Source organism: Eubalaena glacialis, chromosome 13 (genome assembly GCF_028564815.1).
Source record: "Eubalaena glacialis isolate mEubGla1 chromosome 13, mEubGla1.1.hap2.+ XY, whole genome shotgun sequence".
In the NCBI taxonomy this organism is placed as follows: domain Eukaryota; kingdom Metazoa; phylum Chordata; class Mammalia; order Artiodactyla; family Balaenidae; genus Eubalaena; species Eubalaena glacialis.
This window is the reverse complement of record NC_083728.1, coordinates 50,782,002-50,802,603: the sequence shown is the minus strand read 5'-3', so window position 1 is coordinate 50,802,603 and position 20,602 is coordinate 50,782,002. Positions and strand designations below refer to the sequence as shown.

The 20,602-nt window shown below is 50.6% G+C and overlaps 1 protein-coding gene across 1 annotated transcript; it reads right to left on the bottom strand.

The window, feature by feature from the left end:
* Positions 1–10,243: 10,243 nt before the first annotated feature.
* CD93 (CD93 molecule) lies at positions 10,244–16,833 on the bottom strand. The gene is made up of 2 exons (XM_061208956.1): positions 14,751–16,833; positions 10,244–14,501 (listed from the first exon to the last, which is right to left on the bottom strand). The coding sequence occupies exons 1-2, from the start codon at positions 16,670–16,672 to the stop codon at positions 14,477–14,479; spliced, it is 1,947 nt and encodes a 648-aa protein (XP_061064939.1). The 5' UTR covers positions 16,673–16,833; the 3' UTR covers positions 10,244–14,476.
* Positions 16,834–20,602: the final 3,769 nt, after the last annotated feature.

The window sequence follows — 20,602 nt, the reverse complement described above, 5'->3', positions numbered from 1 at the left end:
GGCAATGAGGAAGGATGCTTCCTCCTTGGAACTGGACGTCACTTTTAAGCTCCTGATGGCCAGCTGGCCACTGAAGAATTCGGAGTCAACAGATGCAGGGGAGAATCCTGGCAGCATCGTCCATGGTGCATATTTAAAACTCCAGCTGGTCCTACCACAACCAGGGTAAATACACACAGCTGATAACATGTAAATCCAGAACTTGAAATATGCTACAGAGAAACCATGACTCTGTTTTCTCACAGTGTTTGCTCTTCTGCTGTTTTCCTGTGGTCTTGAACTTGGACATCATTTTCGTATTTTATCCTGTAATCTCAAAGTCATATTTCATGGGGAGTTAAGCAGTCTCTAAATCAGGGGAAAATAATGATTGAAAAAATATATATTTGGCTTCCTGTTTCCCAGAAAGTATTTGCCGCCATTTCCATTTCTGGCCCAGCATCTTTCCAAAGAGTTGAGAATGTCATTTAAATGAGTCAGTCCCCAGAGCTCAGTAGAAGTGACAAAAATGTCGACACCCTGCCCCAGACTGTTCGTGCGTCGCCACCTCTGGCCGAGTGACAGGCAGCTGGGGTCGGAAACAGGCAGAGGGAGAGGAAGGGATCTGCTAGCCAAGCGGCCGCCTTGTCCCTCCAACATGAGGTCCCAGACCAGCATCCTCACCTGGGGGCTGGTTAGAATGCAGCATCTCTGCCCCCACCCTGTGCCTCCCGAATCAGAATCTGCCTTTGACCAGATCCCAGAGACGAGGGGCGCACACACTCCCCCAGCGTGGTTGTGCTGGAAAAGGACCCAGCCGGGCAGCAGAATGGCCTCATTGAGACCTCGCACTGAACCAGCTCCTTCCCTGGCCCCCCATAGAGGTTCACTGACCCACTCAAGTTTGTGGAAAGGAGCCCTCAAGACCAGCAGCATCAGTGTCACGTCTTCTCTCTGTAAACATCATTTGTCACCTTGGACTTGTCAGAAAGGCAGACTCCTGGGCCCAGCCCAGACCTCCTGAAACAGAAACTCCAGGGCTTAGGCCCAGCCATCTGGGTTTGGGCAAGCCTTCCTGGGGATTCTGATGCACAAGCATGAGAACCACTGGCTCACCATGTAGATGATGTGGCCCCAAGGCTCTGATCACATCCTCATCCTCATCCTTCTCCTGGGCCGTCCACTTTGGGTCCTGGCCCCGCCAACACATCCATGGACCTGCAACCACAGTTCCTGCTTGCAGGGGCACAGCTAACCCAAATCTTATTCTGATGAGGTCATGGAAATATATTTTTAAGCCAAGCTAAGTGGAATTTGTAGAATTTTGCCACAAAGAAGGTGCAGCAGGCATCATGATCAGGAGGCTGAAAGTCACACATTGGGATAAAAGCAGGAAGGTGAAGGGATCCAGGATGCTAAGAGCATCAAGAATTCAGAGCCCCAGCCTTGGACCGTCAACTTCTGGACTTCCTGTCATGGAAGACAAATAAATCTCTATTTGGTTCCTCCACTGTAATCGGATTTCTGTTTCATGCAGCCAAGCACCTGCCCAGTTGATGCAAACTTGAATAAGTTAAAGTGTAGCTTCCTGGATTGCCATTTATCTGATCTAATTTATTTAAATTTCAAAGCCTGATTCTTATTTTTAGTCAAATGTCATCACTAAATAGTACTTTCTGTGTGTTCATGAGGTCACATCCCTCAAACCAGAGGTCAACAAAAGGGACAGATAGTTAGATTTTAGCACAATGTTGGGCACATAAGATGAACTTGAACAAGTATGACTACTCTTAGCTCTGTTTCTATGATAGAAAAGCTCTCTGAAACTCAACTTCTCTTCTCAAAATGAGGATAAAAGCTACATCCTAGGGTTAGATGACAAAATCTGGGTCCTAGGGCTACTCTGAACCTCTGGATCTGCTTCATGGACACCAGGATGGGCAGGGGAAGCAGGCAGGTCCATGGGGCAAGTACCAAGTTATTTGTTCCAGAAAACAGCTGCTGCTGTGTATGCTGCTGTCAGCAATTACCCTTCTGTTTATACTGATATCCAAGCCTCAATGTCCAGAAAATTGTTATGAGGATCCAGGGCCCTCAAAACTTCAAGCTTATGAAGACATATGTTCATCTTCAAGAATCTACACACCAAGGTCACACAAAACTAATGGGTTCATCTTCAATTTTAATCTAAAATTACTGTGTCAAACCCCAGTCATTTAGATGAAATCTAGGAGCATGTGTTTGTCTTGCTGGGTGAGGAAGGAAAGTGGGTCTGGAAAAAATGAAAAGTCTGAATTAGAGAATGTTTTAAATGGCAACGAGGCAGACACTCTTGGTTGACTGACCCCTCCCCCATCCACAACCCCTCACAGGCCTGTTCTCTAAGGACCCTCCCAGTGGTCAGTCTAGAGACGGTCATGTTGTCCAATTTTAGCCAATGGGATATTTTTTAAAACTGCTTGGTGGGCTATCTGGAGGATCATTCAAAAAGGACAAATATAAGATCTGTTTCTGGTAAAAAAGAAATTTTTAATTCTGGACAAAATATAAAAAACAACTATTTGAAGACACTGGGTAGTGACCAGAATCAGACAGAAACTGGAGGGATTTAACCCTTCAAAGAAGGAAGCCACTTTGGGTGAGATCCATGTTTATTCATACTTTCTCCTCAGCACACTTGCAATTCACAAGGTGTGGGGCAACTAAAACCCATTAAGAGAATGAAAAGATAAGCCACAGACTGGGAGAAAATCTTTGCAAAAAAATTTTCGATAGAGGACGGGTACCCAAAATATACAAAGGAACTCTTAAAAGTCAACAATAAGAAAACAACCCAATTTTAAAATGGGCAAAAGACCTTAACAGACACCTTACCAAAGAAGATACACAGATGACAAATAAGCATATAAAAAGATGCTCCACATCATGTCATCAGGGAAGGCAAATTAAAACAAAAATGAGATGCCACTACACACCTATTAGAATGGCCAAAATCCAGAACACTGACAATACCAAATGTTGAGGAGGATGTGGAGCAACAGGAACTCTCATTCATTGCTGATGGGAATGCAAAACGGTTCGGCAACCTTGGAGGACAGTTTGGTAATTTCTTACAACACTAAACATATTCTTATAATATACAGTAATCACACTATTAGGTATTCACATGAATGAATTAAAACTTACGTCCACACAAACACATGGATGTTTATAGTAATTTTATTGATAATTGCCAAAACTTGGAAACAACCAAAATATCCTCCAGTAGGTAAATGGATAAATAAATGGTGGTACATCCAGACAGTGGAATATTATTCAAACCAAAAAAGAAATGAGCTATTGAGCCATGAAAAGACAGAGGAACCTTAAATGCATATTGCTAAGCCAATCTGCAAATGCTACATGCTGTATGATTCCAAATGTATGACATTCTAGAAAAGGTAAAACTACGGAGACAGTGAGAGATCAGTGGTTGCCAGGGTTTTGGGGAAGGGGGGAAGAGGTGAACAGGTGGAGCTCTGGGGGTTTTAGGGCAGGGAAACTATTCTGTGTGATACTGCACTGGTGCATACATGTCATGATACATTTTTCAAAACCCATAGAATGTACAATACAAAGAGTGAACCCTAATGTAAACTATGGACTTTAGTTAATAATAATGTGTCAATATTGGCTCATCATTTTACCCTATGTACCTCACCAAAGCCAAATCCTAATAACAGGAAACTGTAAAGTGTTGAGAGATTATATGGGAACTCTCTGTACTTTCAACTCAATTCTTTTGTAAACCTAAAACTACTCAAAAAATGAAGTCTAGTAATGAAAAAAAGAATACTTGGTTAACCCAAAATAAAACAAGAAAAAAGAATCAGAAGAAAAACAAAAAAGTAGAAAAAGCAGAAAACAAGTAACAAAACAACAGGCTTGAACCTGATAAACTCTGATTCCATCAACTCGAATGCCTAGAACAGGCAAATGGAATGGATAGTGATGGGAAGCCAAGCGGTGTTGGTCTAGGCAGTGGGGGTGGGAACGAGCTGGGAGGAGCACAGGGGACCCTCTGGGTGGTGGGAGGTCCTCTTGATTGGAGCAATGGTTATGGGGTGGTGTGTACACTTACCACAACTCAGCAAATTGTAGAGTTGGGATTGGTACATTTCTCTGCCTATAAATAAGAAAAAAAGGACTGCCTTTGTAGGGGCATGTGGTAAACATGAGGATGAAAGCCACAGGCTGGTGATGAAGGACCAGAAAGATGGAAGGCAGTTGACAGCGGCTGTGGCAGCCTGAGATTTCCCATCTCTGGACCCTTTGTCATGTGAGAAAATAAGCCTTATGCTAATCAGGCTTTATTATGGGCAGGCGAATTCACCACTAAATACTACAAGTTCACTTAACATAAAAGTAGAAACAGAATAAAATACCCAGAACAGATATTGAACAGATATTGATTCATTTGCATTCATGTGAGAATATTTGTAATTCCTCTCTATTCTACACAAATGGATGTAAACATTGGGATAAGTGCACCTGAAGATGAATTTTGTAGGCTAAACAGCTCAGCTAAAAATCTCTTATGAACCTCATTTCCCCCAGCAAAACTTTATTTATTTATTCATTCATTCATTCTGGTTTGTTTTCTTGTTTGTTAAGCTAATGCATGAGTTGATTCCAGACCATGTGACTCCAAATTTTGAAATAACAAGGTCCAAATGAATCATCTTTTCCTATGCTCAAAAAAGGATAAATGCCTCATGTTGAAGAACGTTCAGCATGTAACTAAAGCTAACAAACAGCATTTCATTTCAGCCTCAAACCATTAAACAGCAAATCCAGTCTCTGAACATCAAAGCCATTCTGGGCATCTGGTCCTCTCTGAAAAAGCCTCTTAAAGAAAGGCCATGACATTACTGCAGACACTGGTCTCACTTCAAACCTTGCATCTGCAGTGCCCAGGAACTTTTCCAAGGTTGTTTTTACCTATGAATTTTAATAACATGAACAGTTGTTCCCATAGTAAAAGATGCTTCCCTAAAAGTGCAGGGCCTGAAGACCAAGGGTAGGGTTTGGCCATTGCTCAGAAGGAAATGCAGTTAGATGACTTGAAGGAGGGGGATAAGAGAAGGAACAGGACACCGTGAATCTGAAAAGAGAATACTCAGCATGGTGTTGGGCGGGGGGAGTGGGTGTGGAGCAGATGAGGGGGTGGCGGGGGGAGACCTCTTCTTCATGAGGTATGTGCATCTTTGGATGGAGGCCAGGAAAATGAAGGGGATTAATGATTCCCGAGCTGCCCTGGAGGGAGGTAGAGAGAAGACTGGGCACAGAAGGTGTGTCCAGGTCCAGGCTCTGTAAATAAACCGCCTGTGAATACCTGTGGCCAAGACTGTGAGGATCATGGTTTCATTGCCCTTGAGTAAATGTCTAAGAGCAGAATTGGTAGGTCATATGTGTATGGTTAACTTTTTAAGAAACTAGCCAGCTGTTTCTGATGAAGGTGCACCTCTGACATTCCCATCACTGTGCACAAGAGGTCCAGTGGAGAAGTCACCTCTGAAGGCAGGATACAGCCACACCTCCTCCTCCACAACACACGAACGTACCATTGTGACCAAGACAGAACCGGGAAGGCCCCTGCGGGGTCAATGAGGGCACAGACACAAGATGCGCCCTCAGATCATGGTGGGTCTCAGGTGCACAAGCTCTCTGGGGATGGCAGAGAGCTTTTGAGAAGTACTAGTGTGTGTGTGTGTGTGTGTGTGCGCGCGCGCACATGCGTGTGTGGTTGGGGGAATACACAAGCGCAGGGATACAGGGATGCTCATTTGGACATAAGCTATTATTAGAAATACCCATCATTGCTCAGTGCTCCACCTTCCTGTCTCAAATAGGTTGAGAGCCAGCCTGTCTCCTCACTGGCTGCTGGTTGACACTTTTGAGTTTAGTCGGAGACAGTGAGACCTAGTGATGTGGTGAGGCTGCAGGATTTCACAGCCCTACTTCACCACTTGTCAGCTGTGACCGTGGACAAGTTTAGCAACTACTCTGTGCCTCCGGTTCCTTACCTATAAAGTGGGGAGAGTGATACCGGCTGTTTCCCAATAAATAAATACCACTTTCTATCTTGTAGTAGTAAAAGTTTGGTGAATTTTCCTGCCACATTGCTTTAATAATGTGTCCTATGAACTATCTATCCAGGTGGCCTTACGTTGACAACATTTGAAACCTGGTTGTGTGTAAAGCTCTGTGTGAGGCTCACCCTTCCCTCAGGTGCCTCCCAGCCTCGCAAGAAGACAGACACGGGAACACTGAGCAGTCATGCCAAGAACAAAGGGACGGGGCCATCAGAGAAATCTGGAAAGAGAACTCTCTCTTCAAGGACTCAGCTGCCTCCTGAAGAAATCTGCTGTGACTTGTGGAGGAAGGAAGGGCTGTCTCAGCCAGGTGTAGAGGACAGGTGAGGACAGGTGAAGATGCGGCCGGGGGTCCAGCCACAGCCCTGAGACTGTCACTGCGGTCAGGTCAAATTCCATCCTCCCACGTCTGCGTCTCTGTACCTGAAGTCTTCTCCCATCCCAAGAGTGGAGGCCCCTCTGGAAGTGCCGGGAATTACCCATCACCCTGCAGCAGCCCTATCCATTATTGGCGGCAGTTGGTGTATCAATACCCCGGTTCCCTTGGCCCTCGGGTAGAATACATTCCCAGAGTTTCCACAGTTGTATCACCTCCCCGTGACTCTACTGCTAACGCTGTCCTTCCCAATAAACTACTTGCACTGGAATCCCTGTCTCCAGGTCTGCTTCTGGAACAAAGGGAGCCTGGAGACCAGATGGATATGAGAGCAACTGTCCAAGAGCAGTAGGGACGTCCTGAGTGTGCGCAGTGCCCTCTGCCGGAGACGGGGCCGGGTGAGCAGACAGCGGCGGGGCAGCTAGTGGACTCTGGTCGGAGAGGAGGCCACGGACAACATCAGGGTTTAAAATAGGGCCCTCTGGGTGCGGCGTTGGCTCCCCCTGCCTGCTGTCCTGCTCCAGGGCCCCCAGGGCAGCCATGCATCCGACAAACAGTTATTGAGCACCACTGTGTGCCAGGCCCAGGGCGTATCAGGGACCAAACAACAACAAAAATCTGCCCTGGAGGAACTTACATATATATAAATATAGACAATAAATAACAAATCATAATTACTGGAGGAGACGATACACCATGTTAGAAGGTGACCAGTGCTTTGGGAAGGGCCAGGGCCACTGGGAGGGCGGGAGAGAAGGTGCGATTTCACAGCTACCTCGAGATGGAAGAAAGACAAGGAGCGGAGGAAAGTCAAGAGACACAGGGAGGAGGACCATCCAAAACCACTTCCAGAATAAGAGAGTCAAGAGGATGGCCAGGAGGGAATACTCCCAATAATGAGAGAAGAAAACTGCCCCCGACTGGATAAAGGAGAGGTTCTCCTGGTGGATCCCCAGTCATCGTCTCCCATGGGGGTCAGCTTTGTCACTCCTTGTATTTCTGTCAGCTTTGTCTTCTCCTTAAAGCTGTGCCGTTGGGTGATTGAAGTGCATTTGGCATATTGCTTTCTTTACCAATATGAAATATAACTTTTTGGACATTTTCACGTCAAATTATATTTTGTCTAACCCTTGAGACTATTGCAATAGCAGCTTCCCCTGGAAACCTGCTAGAAATGCAGATTCTCGGGCTCCAGCCCAGACCTACTCACTCAGACCCTCTGGGCTGAGGCCCTGCAGGGGCTCCAGGCTCCTACGATGGAGAAAGCGGGCCCAGAGCAGGCAGGATGGGAACACATAGAGAGACAAACATAAAGAAAGCTGAAAACAAAGAAATTTTAACTGAAAAAGTTTGTATTCATAAAATGCCACAAATTAACTAGGTATATCAGTCTCAAGGGTTAGACAAAATATAATTTGACGTGAAAATGTCCAAAAAGTTATATTTCATATTGGTAAAGAAAGCAATATGCCAAATGCACTTCAATCACCCAACGGCACAGCTTTAAGGAGAAGACAAAGCTGACAGAAATACAAGGAGTGACAAAGCTGACCCCCATGGGAGACGATGACTTGGATGATGGACAAACTGGCGTGACGGTGTGCAGGACTGCACCCCACACACACTGTGACCTTGACCTTGACCGTGAGGGTGAGGGCTGGGACGCACAGGGGCACTACTCTCGGGTGCGGAGATGATGGGTTTGACAAGGAAGTAAAACACTTAGGTTTGGGACATAATCTTTTTGGGAAAGGAAGACCCTGGAGAAAGAAGGTAAAAGGCACAATTATTTTCCTCCACCTCACAAGTCTCATTATTTTCATGGGATATTTGAACTCAGAAGGAGCTCAACAGAGCAGACATCGTGGACCCAGCTTAAGACTCTATGATATCAATGATGCGGACAAGTGTGAAACGTGAAGGGGACGAGGTAAGCAGTGCTTTTCAGGGAAAGGTGACAAGAGCACAACGTGAAGGGTTTTGGTTCTCCACCCGGATCAGCGGAAGGCAGCTCGGCTGTCCCACCCTGTGACCCAGGAGGTTAGCGATGGCACAGAGGGAAAACGGCCCTGCACTGTCTCAAACTGAAAGCCAAGATGTGCAGTTGGGGCCCGATGACCTTCACCTTGACCTTCATCTGAGCATCCCCTGCCCCCTTTCCCTCCCTCCCTCTCCTTTCTTTCTTCCCTCTCTGTTTATCCTCCATCCTTCCCCTCCTTCCCTCCATGCAGTTGAATTCTATGGACCAATTTCTACCACAAGGGAGGACTAACATCCAAGTCAATGGTGACAGACCTCAAATAGAAAACCCAACAAGCAGAGCCCGAGCAGCCGCACACGGGGAACTCTAGCTGTGGGCTCCTGGAGGCTTGGGAGGGTTTGCTCAGCCCTGTGAAGAGCGGCCCCCGGGTCAAGTTCCCTGGAGCGGCTGCTGGCCTCGGGGCTTCTCCCCGACCTTTCACTCTGGGCCTCTTTTTTCACTTTTCACCGCTTACCTGGCCTTCATTTCCTCCGAAAAGGATGAGCCAGGGTGTGAAGGGGATGAGACACTGTTCTCTTTTTAAGCAACTGTGATGTCGCAATGTAATTCAAGGAGAGACTGAGCTGAGGCTTTTTGGTTTGGGGTTTACTGTCTCTGTCTCCTCTTACTGAATGGACTTAGGAGTCAGCTGAAAACGGGGCATACTCATTCAGTCCATGTTAAAGCTGTGGAAGGTACGTGATGTGTACGTTGGTCTTTCATTTTAATCTACGTCTTGTCTGTCACAGATATACTTGCGTTGTGCAGTAGGTATAACTCTGTATAAATTGATTTTTTTGTGAATGAATCATATTTGAAAGATTTACTAGCATTTACATCGTTTTAAGTCACTAAGAGGACTCGCCGCTAACATGTGGCATTTTTGTTCATGGGCTTTTCCCAGAAATCAGGAAACCCTGGCCTCAGGTTTTTCAGTATGAAACAGAGGATGTTAGGATTGTGTGTGTTTGTGTGTCTCTTTGTGTCTGTGGGGGCCGTTGCGTTTCTGTGTTTTGTGGTGCGTGTCTCTGTGTGAGTGTGTATGTTGTGGTGGGGTCAGCCATGGTCCTTCTTATTAAGATATAATTTCCAAATGGATTTTGTTAGTGACTAGACAGCTCAAGGATCAGCTTTATTGGACCCCAGTCATGACTGTTTATCACAAGTGTCCGGGCCATTAGCATCACTGGAGAGCCCTTGATCCTCCGTAAGCCCTGTTCCTACCAAGTACACAACCTGAAAAGCAGATGGCCTGGGAATCAACCACTATCTGCTGCCCCCGCATCCAGTCATGGTGAGGTTTATGCAGCCAAGCAGTGAGCCAGCCAGTTGGTCTGTCCAATCAGTTAAATAAACTGGAAAAGGTTTGCTGACCAAGTGGTGATAAATGCTCCTATGATCATTACAGAACGGTGTTTACACATCACACTAATTGGACACGTTTAATCCTGCACCAGGTGTCACCCATGCAACTAAAAAGATACAGGGAATCAGACGGTAGAGGTGGAGGCATGGAGCACGGGCTCAGGATCAGAGGGCAGAGTCCAGAAGCACAGACGTGGGCCTGGGTGCCCCCGGGGTCTCCCCCAACCTAGGTGCCCTGGTGCCAGTGTCACCTCCAGTGGGTGAGGAGGCAAGCCATCAAGGTGTCTTTGAAAAGGGACACAGATACATTTGAATGTAGTTTCTGCTGTGTATTTTGAGCTGTTATGAAACATATTAAAACATGTTGACAGCAATATATATCGGAGTTTATTAGGCTAGGTGCATAACAAAGCACAAAGGATGACAACCCACTTCTGAGGCTGACCGGAGGTGCCACTCAGCTTCTCAGAAGCCTGAGGGCAGCGCAGCGTGCAGCCCACCCTCCCCCGGCCTGGAGTGAAATAACCCCACATAGAAAGCCCATGATTCCAGCATCAGGAGAACAAACTTCAAATACACACATCCAAAAAGACTTACATTCTCATTTAGCGCTAATGGAGGGACTGCTGACATTTACATCTAATATCTAATATCATTGCATCTAATATCGCCGAGCCAGGCCTCGCCTATGATCTATTTCAAGCTTAAGCCAAATATGCAAAAAGAGCTTCAGGCCAGGGGAACAGTGGGCAAAATCTACTGAAAGGAAACACTTGCCCCCTTGCAGATAAGAGGAACAATGAGAGAAAGGAACTCCAAAATTTCTTCCTAAAACGGATGGGCATTATCTCCATGAACAGACCAAAACACACTGCATTTTTTTAAAAAAGCACTTCGGTGAGTATTAGCCCCTGGAATCTGGAATGGGATAAGGTACTTGATTATCGAACACGTGGAGAATTTTATCATCCTCTTTTTTTTGGTTGACAAACTCCACAAACCCCACAGATTTAAGCAGTGGGTTTTGCGGCCAGAGAGGGACAGATGTTTTTGGGGATTTTATATCTCAGATTCCCATGCTAAACCTATTGTTTCAGGGATGGAAATATGTAGGGGACATTACACCATTTTGCAGCTGCTAGAAAGCAATGCTTTCCTGTTTTCCTGGTTTAGACAATGGAGAAGCTAAGAAGAAAAATAATAGGAAAAGGCTTTCCTAGATTTGCTTTAAAAAAAACTGCGTCATTTTGAATTTAGTGCTTTTTTGGGGGGTCAAATCTCATCTCTGTTCTCTTAGTTTTCACAGAAGTATATATGGGAGAGAGATTTCGAATAAAAGTAGCTAATGATCAAATCCACATCCTTCAGAGGTTGTTCAGGGGTAAAATCCAGGCCCCTCACAATGTGCTCAAATGAGGGCTCATGACCAGGACATAAAAGACGCAGCTACACATGTGTGTGCAAGAGAGAGATTCATTCCCAATTCAGCTCCTCCTGCACGCTGTACACAAGCACACACACATACACGTTTAATTTTTTATTCCACTTTCTTGCCTGATCATGGGGAAGATGTGAGGACGAGCCTTTAGGAGAGGCTGCGTGTCTACCGTTGACAGGCACTTAGGCCTGAGATGGCCTTGCCAGGCCTGGTGGTGACCGCAGCCTGCATCCCTCCCGGCCTCAGGCCAGAACTGGCAAATTCACCCACGTAATGCCGCTGGGAACATGGTTCAGGCACCAAAAGGGACACCAGCACAGCTGCTTCTGCCTCAAGGCCACACTGTGGAGCAGCCGTGGTTCATCGCATAAAGGACACTCACCAGGTCCTCCACGCCCAAGGTGATTTTGAAGAATCACCCCGCCCTTGGCTATCTATACTCGGCTTCCCCAGGTGACTGTCCTCCTGCATCAGCCCCTCCAAATGGCCAACGAGAGAAAAGAGCAGTGATCGCAGTGATATCGTCCCTGAAATTCAGGAACGGGTGTGTTTAAGGAGACGTCCTCCCTTTAAATTATCTCCTCAAGAGGTGGTGAGTTTGTCCCGAATATAAAATTACTGAACCATGAGAAATTCTTTGGAGGAAAGTCCAAATTGTCTTTGAACCTGTTGCCAAGGGGAGCCTCTCCTTGACCCCAACGCTCAGCTTGCTCTGCCTCTCAGCAGGTCAGGGAATCAGGGACAGAACAGTGCCTGGTCTGCCCCTGCCCAGCCCAGGGTCACGGCTGGAGGAATCTCTGTGTGGCAGAGCCCACCTCTCCCCATGTCCATCTGTCTGTTTCCCTGGATGTCACGGCCGAGCCACCTGGGCCTCTGGATAAATGGATACTTTGTCAATTGGCCCCGAGCTCCCAAAACAAGGATTCAAATACCCTGGCACAAAATGACAGCGGTGTTCAATGGGAGAAGAAAGCCTCAGTTTGAGGCTTTTCATCAGAGTCATTGCCCCAGGTGGTCCGGTTTGGGGATTGCGGCCACTGCTGGGCTGTGGCTGTGAGGGCAGGTAGACCCCACTCACCTGCAGAGGGGCTGACTCTGACGGAGGGGATTTGGAGAAACTGTGATTTATCCACCCATTTCTCCCCACCGGCCCCCCGGGGGGATGTCGCAGTGGGTGGGAGGCTGGACCGGGCTGCATATTCACCTCCCCACCCCAACCAGAGAAGAATTCAAACACTCTGGTGTTTGAGACCATTTGAGACCAAATGGGGCTGGGCTGTAGAAGAAACCAAATGAACACTGAAACCAAGGGCACGTCGGTGACCTCAGCCAATTCAAAGCCAGGGGACCACGGGGGTCAGGGGCAGCCTGGGTTAGCAATGTCCCCCTCGCCCCAGTGACAAGGGTGAGGGCCATAAAGCCCTAGAGGAAAGCACCTCCTGTACGTGCAGATACCAGCCACGAAGTGCACACACTGCCACGAGCAGCCCGACGGTCAGCGCCGCACGGCACGCCACCCCGGGGCCGAGGGACACAGCCTTCACCCCCTGGAGTGCTAAACCCCAGTGTTCCGAGTGGGAACTGCAGAATATTAGGTGGCTTTAAAAAGCAGACACTTCGAACCCCCTCCTGGGTCCTATCAGGCCTCCATCCTTGCTTCCTTCCCCCAACCCCCTCCAGTTTTCCATTTTCTTTTCTTCAAACACGGAGCTATAACACCTACATTTCAAAACTGGCAAAAGGGCATCTCCTTGGCTCTGAAGGCCGTGCACGCAGAGTGCCGACCCCTGGGGCGGAGTGCGGATCCTGGCAAGTTCCCTCTCTCTGTCCTGCGCCAGAGCGGCAGAGCCCCCATGCCCTCTGGGTGCCCGGGCCTCCCGTGCTGCTCAGGCAGCTTCTAAGGGCTCCGACCTGCAGTGAACCTGGGCTGCTTTCCAGGCACCCAGGCAGAACTGGCAGGGACAGAGAGCCACCGACGACAACAGTCTTAGTTGTGGGAAATCTTCGCAAGTGAGCACTTAAACACGAGGCTATAAATTAAAACGGCTGTGAGCAGTGCCTGTGGTTGCACAGGATCGTAGTTATTCTCTCGTTCTTGCTCCCTCCCCTCTCGCCCCCTTTTTTAAGGAAAAGAGCCAGGGGATTCCTGTACTGTAGGCAGCTCTGGGCCAGCCCCCGCGGGACTAGTCCTGACTTGGTGGTGCTACGGCCGCAAGCCAGGATCAGCTCTCAGGAGGCATCAACCACCGTGAACTGTGCTAAAGGCTTACGACAACACGTTTAAACCTCAGCCCCGCAGCTCGCTCACATCCTCCAGAAAGCATCAGGGCATCCAAGCCCAGGCAGCTGCAGAGGAGGCAGGACAGCAGCGGGGGCATGGGGCCTCCTGGCCCAGAGACCAGTGGTCCTTGACCTTTGTCCTCACGAGTGTCTGTCTCATCAATCAAGCCTGAGGTAACATCAGTACATTTATTTAGATGAACTGATTCAAGTAGTTTTGAAACAAACTCCGCCCTCTCACTCTAGCTTCCAGAAACACTTTTAACTCACTTCGTACAATTTTCCCCACATTGTTCAGATTTCATCTGCAAATAAACTGAAGACTACTAGAACCTGAAGAACTAGAAGATGCGATTTCTAAACGTCCTGCCTCCGTGCCACCGAAGCAGATGGAAACTCTCCAGCCTCAACATGTTCCCTCAGACAGAAACAGAGCTTCTTGCGTAATCAAACAGTTGATCGCCTCAGCCTCTGTCACACCAGGAGGCACAAATCATTTCAGTCCTAATTTTCCCTGGTTCACAACTTCTTCTTCGATGGTTACGCAGAGAAGCAGTTCAAAGGGAGCCCATTAGCACCTGACTGGTCACGCCCAATCCAGAATCAGGGTGAAATGAACTCAGTCACATTTGAATTTGAACAGGGAGAGGGAGGGAGAATTGTTCACATGCATCAAATTCCTGAAAGGACACCCGACCCACCACTCACACAGCACACGCGTGTGATACCTGCACAGTTCAAGTTGCCAGGCGTTTAAAGAGAAGGCTGACAACTATTTGCTAAGATTGCAGTCCAGTCTTCCAGGAGGATGGGGGTCCTGCTTCCAACAGGCACCTGCCTCTGAGGACGGTGGTCACTGTCAGTGTCTCGGGGCCTCCTCAGCTTCAACAGTCTGTCCCTGGCGTCGGACTGTGGGGAACAAACGGGGACACATTGGAAGCTGCTGCCCCAGCTGTGCCGTCTGGACCCCGGGCGTGGGGACCGAGCCACGGGCAGGGCGGCACCCCCCGTGAGCACACGCAGGCCTCGGGTGACCCCAGCCTGGGCCATGCCTGCCCCTCACCCTCTGCCTGCTGCACGCCATGGCCACTGCCTCCGCCCCAGCCGGTGCCTGCCGCATCCCCCCTCCCGCCCCCTTGGCAACCCAGCCTCCTTCACCTGTAGGGGTTCTCCGTTGCCCTGCTCTCGGCTCGCTCAGGGACCCAGGCGTAGCTGTCTGCTGCGCTCTGCGGCTTCTTCTCCTTCTCCTCCCTCTTGGCTCTGCGCTTGCGATAGACCAGGAGCCCCAGAGCCAGAGCCAGCAGGAGCAGGATGGCCACCACAGTGCCCAGGATGTAGAACAGGAGCAGCTTCTGCCCGTCCGTGCCATCGTCGCTTTGCTGGGCGGTGAAATCCTCACCTGCGGAAGCCTCACGGCCAGTGGTGGCCGTGGGGTGATGGGTGCTGGCCTCCATCCAGACACCAGGGGACCCACTGGGGGCCAGCATGTCGGGTGGGGCAAGGGAGATGGGGACGCTGTCTGGGAGGGAGGGTCTCCTGGCGGCGGGCGCCACCGTGGAGGTGCCCTCGGGGCTGTCCCTGGTGGGACTGGATGTTGCGGAAAAAGACACGAGCCTCCCCTCTCCATCTCTTGTGTCCTCCCCTTGGGGAGGCCCAGCTGGTGGTCCTAGGGATGTGAGGCCCCCAGTGCAGGAGACCCCATCGGGGGACAGCTCCCAGCCTGGCAGGCAGCCACAGCGGAAGGACCCCTCTGTGTTGAAACACAGGCTGTCACAGAGGCCGCCCTGCGGGCCTGCACACTCGTCCACGTCCACGCACCGGGTGCCGTCCTCCCCGGCCAGGACGTAGCCCCCCTCGCAGGAGCAGTAGAAAGAGCCATCGGTGTTGGTGCAGCCCTGGGCACAGGGCGAGTGTCTGGGGGCACACTCGTCCACATCCACACAGGCCACCTCTCCGGGGCCACCAGGCTCGTAACCCACCCAGCACTCGCAGCGGAAGCCCCCGAGGGTGTTGACACACTCCTGGGCACAGGGAGCGTGCTGGCACTCGTCCATGTCCACGCAGTCCTGCTGAGTCGAGTCTAGCCAGTAGCCTGGGGGGCAGTGGCACGTGAAGTCCTTCCCGAGGGGCCCAGGGACACACGTGGACCCCCCTCCACACGGGCTAGAGCTGCAAGGGTTCCGAGGGGCGCAGGTGACCAGGTCGTCCAGCAGCCGGAACCCCGGCCGGCAGCCGCAGCGGAAGGAACCTTCCCCACCCTCGAAGCAGTCCTGCTGGCAGCCTCCGTTGTTGAAGTCGCAGCTGAACTTGGGGCTTACACAGAGGGGCCCCGAGCTGTCCCAGTCAAACACATCGGGGGCCTTCTCCTTGCACAGGAAGTAATGTTGCCAGCTCTCGTCCGCGTCCCCACAGGCCACGTTGGCCATGGAAGCGAAGGGCACGGCCTGCAGGGAGGAGCTGGTGGCCTGGAACGGAGTGGTGTAATTCACCTGGCCCGGGCCCCCCAGGGTCAGCGGCCGGCACATGCCTTTGAAGCTGAACTTGCACACAAAGCCCTCGATGTTGCTCCCAGAAAACCTGGAGCTCCCACACGGACCCTCGGTCCACTTGGAGAGGCGGCTGGCCAGGGCCGGCACGGACAGGTCCAGCATCAGGGACACGCAGCGCTTGGAGGTGCAAGAGTTCTTGGCCTCCTTGTGCCAGTTGGTATATGACGTGTCCTCCCCGCCGCCCACCCAGCTGAAGCCCTTCAGGGGCAGGTTGCTGTCTAGGCATTTGCGCTTGTCTCGCTGGAGCCCAATCCAGAACCTGCCCATGCGCTCTGCCAGGGGCGCCCCCGGTGGCAGGAGCTGGGCCAGGGCGCCCTGGACGTGCAGGGCCTCCTCCTCGCTCTTCACCGTGGCCAGGTTGCCCCCTTTCTTGCTGCAGTGGAGCTGGGCGTCTTCCGCACTCAGCTTGACCCTGTGGGCCGTGTAGCAGGCAGCTCCCGCGCAGACCACGGCCTCCTGGTCAGCGGCAGCCCCCGCCCAGGGCTCGACCAGCAGCAGCAGTAAAAGCAGGCCAGTGGAGCCAGCCATCATGGCCTCCGCGTTCCCCTGGGCGGGAGGCTGGCAGCCCGGCGGTGACAGCGGCAGTCCCGGCTGAGGTCCGAGGGGAGCCGAGGGCTCAGACGTGGACACTCCGTCGCAGGGAAGGACACAAAGGCTGAGGGCTTTCCGCGGCCCCCTGACCCAAGGCGCATCCTGTCGCTGCACTTCTTATTCCTCACCGGATACGGGGGCTTCCTGTGCTGAATAGCTTCTGACTCCTGTTGCCTTCATCACGGGTTTTGTTGTTCATAAAAGGAACCAGGCAACGTCGCTGGGTCCCGAATAAGGAAGCACAGTGGCATGGGTGGGTGGGGGAGACGTTCTTTTGCAGCTTGGAGACACCGGCTGCTTTCTTTGGGGACCCGTCCTCCTTCCCATCCGCGTGAGGGCACGCCGTGGAGTGAGTAGATTTGGGGGGCCAGGAACTTGAGAAACTCACTTGGTATCCCATAATAAAATTCCACTTTGGTTTGCAAACAACCAGAAGAGGAAAAAACTAATCCGCAGACTTGAGACATGAGGCCACGGATGGTTATAATTTTCAGCCTTTTTTAGAAGCAAACTGGACTTTCCTTTTCCCTCTCTCATGTTCCCTTTGGCTTTGAGAGTCTTTTTTCTCTTATTCCCCCCATCGTGAACTTTAAATAGATAGGCAATTTTAAAATAGGAACTGGGCCGTGGGAATGTCTGAGTTTCTAACACAATGCCAAGCTCCTCGAGAACATTCAACCAAATTGGGTGAAATTTGGCAGTTTTCAGGGTTTCACAGTGCAAATACTGTGTTGTGATGTAGCAGCGTCACAAAAAGCACCAGAAAGGAAAAATGAAAATGTCTCTGGCCTCACAGCCTTGGGCTTGCATGCCTGTTTTTCCTCAGCTCGGGGGTTATGGGAAGGGCAGGAGATCTGGGCCCAAAGTCAGTCCAGGCCGTGGCTGACCTCCTTCCACACGGCGACTCATCAAAGGCCCTTGAATCTAAAAGTTCTTTTCCTGTGATGACAGGTGTTTTTGGCTCATCAGGGCTATCACTGGTTGGGGTCCTTGAGAATTAGACCCCAGACAAGGATTTGGGACAAGGAGTTTATTTGGGAAGGGAAGTGATACAGGGACAAGGAAGGGGCCAGCACAGGGTGACACTGAACAAGCAGGTGACCAGGGGCTCCTGGGGCTCCTGGGATCCCCAGGAGACTGTGTGGACCATGCGTCAGTCTCCCCAGTGAGGGGAGGGGGCTGGACACTCCCCCTTCTGCTCCACTCCCCACTGGAGCCGCGACTCCTGGCGCTCTGGGTGGATGGTAAGGACCCAGTACCCAGAGGGAACGCTTGGTGGAGAGTGGCAGGACCTGCCGAGGGGCTGAGCTGGGGCACCTAGGAGACTGTCTCTCCTCAGAGATTCGAGAAGGGCTTCCTGGGAGTTGGGAACTCACTGGCTTTCAGCCTCCACAAGGGATAAAGCACCCATCTCAGATTCCAGTCTGAGACCCCTCAGTGGGGTGCTCCCTATGTCCTTTTTATCTTAATCAGATGTTTGCGAGAGTCCAGAGATGCTTTCTTAGAGCCCATGGAGTTCTTCCTGTGCTCTTTAGTGCCTATGGAGATCCAACCATCCACACACCCATCTCTCCATCTATCCATTCACTCATTCATCCATCCATCCATTCAACCATCCATCCGTCCAACCACCAACCCACCCATGTATCCATCAGTCCAACCATTCATCCATCCATCCATCCATCCATCCACCCATCCTTCTATCTATCTATCTATCCATTCATCCATCCATCCTTCTTTCTATCTACCCATCCATCTAGCCATCCATCCATCCACCCAACCAATGTTAATGAAGGCCTTATTATGTGCTGGGCTCAGCACTGAGATTCTAGGAGAAAACTCCTGCCTTCATGACCCTTGACATCTCTTAGAGTGGACAGATTTGAACATGTTGAACAGTTGTAGCTGTGACAGGTGCCTCAGGGTGTCAGGAGAGGTCCTGACGGGGTTGGGGGGTGGGCAGTTGGGACAGGATCCTCTGGGGAAGAAAGGCAGTGGAGCTGGAATTTAAAGGAGGAATAGGTAAGAGAGGAAATGACGTCCACATGGGGGAATACCATGTACCAAGGCCCTGTGGAGGGAGGGACATGACCTTATTAAAGGAGTGAAGGAAGGACGGTCCTACCAGAGCCTGAGGAGTGAGAAGGAGGACCTGGGGAGGGGGAGCCCTGCGAGCCCAAACAATGACCACTGGCGGCTTTGTTCTGAAATCCGGAAGGAAGCACTGAAGGGTTGAGACCTGCATGTAGAAGCTTCCCTCCCTCTGTGCTGCGGGGAGCGGGCGGAGGGACCCAAGCAGCGTGGGAGGACCACTCGGCTGGCGACCGCGGTTTCAGGCGTAGATGAAGCTGTGTCTTTCCCTTTTCTGTGGAAGTAAAGCAACTATAAAAAAATTTTAAGAATAAAAAATTTAAAACCTAAAGAATAAATAAAGAATGAAAGCAACGCCCTTGTGCCGCGGTGTGAGCTGCTTCACTGACCCTCCTGGGTACACTATCCCACCTGTGCAAAACCACACGAGGACACACCTCCCTGGGGCTGGCTTGTGAGTTTCCAGCTCTTTGAAGGGATAGAACACATTTACCCTAGGTTCAAATCCCTCTCTGCCACTCACGGGCTGTGTGACCTTAGACAAGCTGCAGGACCTCTCTGTTCATGCACAACAGTCCATGGCGGTTGCTCGCATCTCGTGGGGCTCTGTGAGGGTTCAGTGGGCTCACACCTGTGCCCGGGGGGTGAGGGGAGCCACTGTCCCACCGGAACGCTGACCAGCCAAGACCACGTGAACTCTGCCTCTGGCAACTGGCATCGAAGCCTCAGCTTGGCCATTTGCCGGCTTTGGGATGGGACCCAAGCACTACATCTCCAGAGGGCTTGGTTTCCTGGTCTGTCAGAGGGGCAAACGGGAATCCTGATGCCATCACCCCTGGTGTGGATTCCATTAAAGTAACCGAGAGACAGAGGCACTGGCCGTGGGGCTGGAGCACAGCAGACTCCTTGCTGCTACTCTGCCTGCGGCAAAGCCCAGCGAGGCAGACCCCACACTCCCACCCGTCCCCACGGAGCAAAACTGAGGAGGAAACCTCTGTTGCGTTGGCTGCAGACAGGCAGCTTTTCTTTTTCAGACTCTCCACCCCGCACCCCAGCCCCGTCCCTTTAGAGCCTTTGTTTGGCTCCTTGGCTGATAAACATGCTTGTAGAGCATTATTGATTTTTCCACATTTCGTAAATAGTGTCCTCATGTAATTTATCATGCACAATATTTACAGAAAACTTGACTGGGTCAAGTGTTGTTTTTAAGGCTAACTTGTGCTCACCTCCTGGATCTGGCTCTGACCAGCAAAGCCACTTGTCAGCACTTGGAAAGAGATAAATCACCAAAAAGAACAGCGCTTTCGGCAGATTCTGTCTCCAGGACAGCTCGGGCGTGAAACACGGGGTTGTAAATCCTGCTCATGCGGCTGGTCTGGCAATTTTCAGGATCCGTTTGGCATTTACAAGGTTCTCAGTGGTTCCAATAAGTGGGCATACAAGTTAGCCCTAATCAGGCAATATAATTTTATAGAAATAAAAATGATCTATGTGCCTCACATCCAAGATTCGATTCTCCGTGAAAGAAAAGCAATTACACAACAGTTGTTAGAAAAGAGGTCATGCAGGTGGAATACATAGAATTCATTTCCTTCGGGAAGCTGACAGGGAAATCTTGGAGATTCCTGAGGTGTGTCGACCAGATCTGGAGGGGCGGATGTCTCAAGGATACATCGGAACAAACCAGGTACATCCAGGTCTATGGCCAGGGTCTCTCAGGTGGGCACTGGGCCACCACTGAGAGCTGGGGAGCCTGGGATGCTGAGGAGCCCTGTGTCC

Bases quoted from the DNA above. Each gene is read 5' to 3' on its own strand.
- CD93 (XM_061208956.1), bottom strand. From the start codon at position 16,672: ATGATGGCTGGCTCCACTGGCCTGCTTTTACTGCTGCTGCTGGTCGAG. The intron at 14,502-14,750 runs GTGAAGGAGGCT...TGTTCCCCACAG, and splicing joins GCAACGGAGAACCCCTACAG to TCCGACGCCAGGGACAGACT.